The sequence below is a fragment of the Pelecanus crispus genome, chromosome 5 (genome assembly GCF_030463565.1).
Source record: "Pelecanus crispus isolate bPelCri1 chromosome 5, bPelCri1.pri, whole genome shotgun sequence".
NCBI lineage: Eukaryota > Metazoa > Chordata > Aves > Pelecaniformes > Pelecanidae > Pelecanus > Pelecanus crispus.
Genome location: NC_134647.1, coordinates 73,643,927 through 73,649,926, shown reverse-complemented (window position 1 = coordinate 73,649,926; position 6,000 = coordinate 73,643,927). Strand labels below are relative to the sequence as shown.

Here is a 6,000-nt window from a genome sequence, read left to right as displayed (position 1 = left end):
ACGGGGCAGACTTTGTGCAGCTCACAGGCTGCATAACTCAGCTGGAGAACGCGCTTCATCCAGCGGGGCTGGAAAGGGCCCAAAGCTGCAGCTGGGCGGGGAGCCTACGAAAGCTGGGGGAGCAGGCCCAGGGATGCCATGCAGATGATTACGGCTTCCACAGAAGCCCTCTCTGTCAATGGGGAGATACCCTTTCTTTCTCCTTCAGCCCCTTTCTGGAGGGTTTGCCTAGGGCACTCCAATCCAGAAGAGACACCTGAGACTTCTGTAGATTATGCAATATAAGGTTTACAAAAAGCTTGCTTTTCTCTGTCTCATTAGTTATACATCACAGCAATACCCAGAAAATATATATATGAATCTGGTGGTTGGCTGTTTACCATATCGTTCTTCACTCCCCTATGATTAAGTACACATTCCTCTGCATCCTCTCAGGAAAGAAGGAACAGAATGAGACACATCTGCTGAATATGAAACACTTTCTTCTCAAAAGAACTATGCCTAGTCAGGAAAAACAGACCTTTTTTAGTAAATACATGACTCTCTGTTGTACGCAGTACATCACAATGCCCACAGGCAGCTCCTGTGTGGTCCTTTGGCACTAACAGAGTTTCACTCTTGTGGGTACCCTAAGGTTCATCATAAAAAAACCCCAGATTTGCTCAAGCACATTTAAAGACATATGCTATTTCTGAGATACATGCAGAAAAAAAAAAATCAGCAAAATATAAGCATGAGTATGTAAAGTGCTTCTGATTTTCTACTTACTAAGGGCACCATCAAGTTATAATTCATGAGTGATTACTTATTTAATTCTTACTTACCTGGACATGTCCTCTGGTTGAGCATCTGTGCTCTGCTGACAGAAATCTTTGTCCGGGGTCCTACTTTTGTCCAGCCCATGAGCAGGTGAATAAAGACTGTCTGCATCAGCCCCCCAAGTGTTGGATGGGCTCCTCTTTCTTAGCTATGCAATGCATTATGTGCACATGGTACTTCTCAGACAAAACACTGCTTACCTTAATACCCAGGAGTGCAAAGATTTTACTGGGATGTGTGCTGTATTCATGAACTTGCTAAAGTGATTTCCATTAGTTTTGAATTGAGGGCTCAGAGATTCCTAAATCAGTGAGTCTTGAGATAAATTAAGTTGTATCAAGCTGACTTCTTCATCCCTGCTTTGTTTATATAGAAATCTTTAACAACACAGAATTTGCCTCTACTTTTTCCTGTAAAGGGCATGTTTTCCCATTGCTGGCAATTCCCACTGGAGAGAGTAGGACAACAGTTCTACACAGGAGCTAAAGGCATTTGAAGAAACAGAATACCTTAGAAAAGTATTTCCAGGAGAGACCAATGGGTACTCCTCTCCTAAAGCACTTTAAGAGCATTTTTCAAAAGTTGGAACACCATCTGCTCCTAAGTAGAACTCTTCCTTGGTCCTTCCCACTTACTGATGTAACTGATAGAAGCAGTCTGCAAATGGAGCTTCCCAGCCCAGATGGAAAGGGAATTTGGCTGGATACATAGACTACTTCTTTTCTTTCTGTGACAAGGCCTTGGTATAAGCAGAGGAATGTGATCTGGACATCTAGAGGGGATGAGAGGGTTGAGATCACATCTGCTGTGTCTGTTTGGGAAAAAAAAAAAAACCACAACATTTTTTATGTTATTCAATTAATTACCTGTGAATTAGTAATTAGCCAGTCCAAATGACTTTTTTTTCTTAGGAAATTTTCTGCTCCTATTTAAAACTTTTTTTCCTTAAAATTAAATCAGAAGGTAATGCAATGTAAAACATAAAGTGTATTAAAATTTAAACATTTATTAAAACTAAGCCTACAGCAAGCCAAACAATAAATGCCTTTTTTTCCTTCAAAAAGTTTATTTTAAAAAAACTAACTAAATTATAAAAGAAAACATTTGGTGACTACTTAGCTGACTGATGGAAAAAAAAAAAAAAAGCCAAATTATTTGTGAGTATTCCTCTATTAGCAGCAATGTGACTATCTATTTTGAAAAACTCAGGTAAACTCCCTGCTTGTTTTATACACATGAGTAGTTGATTAAAATAGGACTGCTTGAATGAATAAGCAATTAGGATCTGATTACATTCAGGTAAACTGTAGTTTATTCTTTATTTTAAAGAATTAATAAATGATACTCAGCTGGTGTCTTAACTGCTCTCAGAAGGTGAATCATCAAGGTCTCTTACTACACAGCCAAGTACTGAGATTCTTTCTTCAGTACCACAGTGCTCATTTTTAACAGATTTCGACAAAGTCGTTTCTTTGTAGAATCATCTTTAACACAGCGGTCACGGTTCCTTACTCATATAATAAAAATCATGCAAATATGTGTTTAGTTTATGCTAAAGACAGGCTCATTTAAATAAGGGAACTGATGTTCATTTACTCTAGTGTGAATGAAGCCTGCTGCAGTGTTTCTAAAAGTGGATCTGCTCTTACTACAAATTCAAGCAGAGAGCAACACTTTTACTTTGCTCTGTGACAACTGCACTCTAATGATGTTCTCAATTTTGCTGTACATTTAGCTGTTCTTAGAGCTGTATTTTTCTTAGCTAGCCTTTGCAAGAGATATCGTTTCATACGGCATGCAAGCACTTTACAAGGAGCTTAAGCATGAAGCACATATTTTACAACAGATTTATGGTGATTTGGCAAGTCTTAATTATCTTAAAAACTTCCTCAGGCTTAAAAACTGCCTTGTATGTGAATGCAACTCAGGCAAAATCCTTATGCTGTGCTTCCTGGGGAGAAAGACTACGCTTCATGTAAGTCTGTACTTCCATGTGCAGCACTTTCATAGTAACTTTCTATTAACCCAAAGACCTTCTAAATACAAGTTCAATTTGACTGATGTTCTCCTTTTCAGCTCCTCTTCCCACAAGGGAGCTATAGGTTTTCCCAGGCTGCCCTGTACAGCATGTGTGGAACATTCTCCCCAGTTCTGCATGTCCTGTATTCTTCAAATCCTGCATTACAATTTTTTTATTAGCTTTCCATCTATCCAGCCATCCATCTGAACTGAAAAGATGCATATGCATATGGCAATAAATCTAGCTCACTGTTTTTTGCTACTACAACTCTTCATCCATGACCCTTCCCCCTCTTGATTTCATCCCATGCTGTATTAGCCTACAATTGATTTTAAACTCCAGGGATGAGAAGCAGCCACTTTAAATTATTTGTATATTATAGCATTGCCTGTAGCCTTCAGACACTTTGGGCACCTCTTCTGCAAGGCATTACACAAATACTTTGCAAATAAGAATATCCATCTCAAGAGCTTACAAAGAAAGTCAGTCAAGACAGGGAGTAGGAAAATATTGTTCTCCTTTTCCAAACAGGAAGGTGAGACATCAAGTCACGCAGGAAGTCTGGGACAGAGCCTGTATTTGAATACAGATGTTTATCCGGGATCATAAGCATGGCCCCAGCCTTTGTCTGACAACCAGCATGAACACTTACAGCACTAAAGTAAGCAGTGAAAGCTGAGCTATATTAAAAATAAAATCACTTACAGAAGAAAATAGAAGAGGCAAGAGAGATGATACCCTGGTATCACCTACCAACAGGAACAAGAAACCAATGATCAGGAAGAGGAACACTGGTGAAGAGATTTCCTCCCCATCCTAAGAGTTGCAGCTGCTGATGAGAATATATATGCCATGAACATATAAAATATAGATTTATATATACAAATATACAATAGGAAATAGTCAGTATACAAATACTTACATGTAAAAATAGCTTTTTACTTTCCCCTTTTCATGATTTACAAAAGCATACAAAGTTTCCTGTTGGTTAATGTTTAAGTAGTGTGAGTAAACCCTGTGTGTCATGTTCCACACATAATTCTTTCAAGTGTTCACAGTATTGGCTATTACAGTGTTGAATCTGACATTCCAGATGTTAAAATATTTGTAGGACACATTCTAAACTTAAAGCATTAATTTAAATACAGTTTAAATAAAACTCACATGTGTAGTTGAATTATGGTCATATTACAAATGAGTCTGCTGCAGTTGAAAACTTTCCATGAGAATAAGCTTGGAAATACATATTTCAGCTAGAGATGAGTATATTTTAAAATTCTTGAACTGCCTCTTGATGTGCAGATAATACTGCAAGGTGGTGAGTTCTTTCAACTCGATCAGAAGCAATGCAAGCTGAGAGAACTCAGTATTACAAATTATCCTCAGTAGGAAAGTGGATGCACAGAACAATTCGCCATCAGATCCAGACATGCTGTCACTTTTCTCAAATACCCAATAGACAACAATAAATGACAGGTACCATTGCTTTTTTATTAAGAATAAATGCTTTGTAGCATTCTTCATCAGGAAAGTGCTTTATGGTCTTAAATTAATCCTCACAACTCCCTTGTGAGGTAGACAGATACTATCCCCATTTTTAAAGATGGAGAAATTGGAGATTTAAAATAAATTATGATGGCTGCATGGGAAATACTGTCAAAATACTGGTATTTGGATGTTGGAGCAACTCAAAGGCACAGCTGGAATAAATGGAAATGTTAATGAGACAACTTTACACTAACCAGCTTCGGTACTGACAGCAGGCTTGGTACAACAGCCAAAGGTTCAGCATGGGCTGCAAAACACAGCCTTTGCTAAGTGCTGTGCCGCTGGAGCTAAACTGTGGGACAACAGCCTCAAAAAGTACAAAACATGTCATCCAAGATGGTGCAGCCTGCCCAGGGTGGAAGGAAGCTGCATTTCAGAAATTATTAATTAATCAGGAGCTTTGAGTAAATAATATCTTTTCATCCAAGAGTTGTGTACAGTTCAAGAACCATGTTTAGCTCATCTCTAATTTTATCACATATGCAAGTGCTCACAGGTATCAATGTATTCAGGTGTTTTTTAAAATTTACTTACTCATAGACCTTGGAGGTCTATATTTTTCCTCGTATTTCTTTTGTGGAATATTTCTACTAATACCACAAATGGAACTAGTGCTGCAGTACTGCAAATGAGCTACAGATACTCATTTTAATTAACTAAGGTGATGGACAAGTTTTAAAGGTCCATGTTTTCTGTGTGCACCTGTATATACACAAGATCTCATCTGTCTTTAACTGCTACTGCCTTGAAGTAAAATCCAGTTGAAGTATAAAGTGCATTATGTGGAGTAAAACCCTAAGAAATAACAAACAATGTGTCTGCCTTCCACAGATTGATTAATTTTGCTTAACAGCTGAACCATAGCACTCTTTGTCTTCTAGTTTTTAGTTTAGTGTTACCTAGGCTGAGAAAGGCCAGCCAGATGTAAGCAAAATTATTGTAAACTGAGACATTTTTGTAATATGCGGTTAAGGGAGGGTTAAGAAAACCAGTATCAAGACACTGTCCAGTTGGGGTGTGTAAATATTATTGTGTGTTTCTTGGCCCATTTAGCAAATACTTTCTTTTCCGTGATAAACCTATGGCCTCCATATGGAGCATTTTCATGCAGAAAGTATTCTTCACACTCATCTCTTCCTGGCTCGTAATAGTGGTAGGGAACTTTACGAAAGCCTTCTGACCTGGGGAAAAAAAAGATACACTTAAATATTATTTCCAAGAAAAACATTAATATATACTGCACCTGAATTCACTGAAATCCTTTTCATGTGTCAGCACCTGAGCTCCTTTGCTAAATTGTATACAGGCTTTCATTACAGCATGATTTGTATGAATTTTCCTGTAGAAAATGAAGCTATGTGTAACTCAAAACACACTGATCTTATCAGTCAGTAAGAAGCCCTTGGGCTGGCTTTTATGGGTACTGCACATTTTGTGTAACCTGGGAGAGCTCAGTCCATAAGGCTCCATCCCTAAGCAAAGTCTTTTCATTGGATAGTCCCAACTCTTGAAACTGGTTCTTGAACTGGCTGAATAAGGCAGTTGTAAGAATAATATACATTATATGTAGGTAATGCAGTCAGAATTGCAGCTTTAAGGAAACCCATCCTTCT

At 38.1% G+C, this 6,000-nt stretch overlaps 1 protein-coding gene across 2 annotated transcripts in view; it reads right to left on the bottom strand.

Annotated features, from left to right (window-relative positions):
• Window positions 1-2,796: 2,796 nt before the first annotated feature.
• ST6GALNAC3 (ST6 N-acetylgalactosaminide alpha-2,6-sialyltransferase 3) overlaps window positions 2,797-6,000 on the bottom strand; it is a 234,764-nt gene continuing 231,560 nt past the window's right edge. For both annotated transcript variants that reach the window (XM_075710460.1, XM_075710459.1), the window contains exon 5: window positions 2,797-5,568. In XM_075710460.1, the coding sequence (XP_075566575.1) occupies window positions 5,382-5,568 (187 nt within the window). In that variant the 3' untranslated portion in view covers window positions 2,797-5,381. The remainder of the gene's footprint in view (window positions 5,569-6,000) is intronic.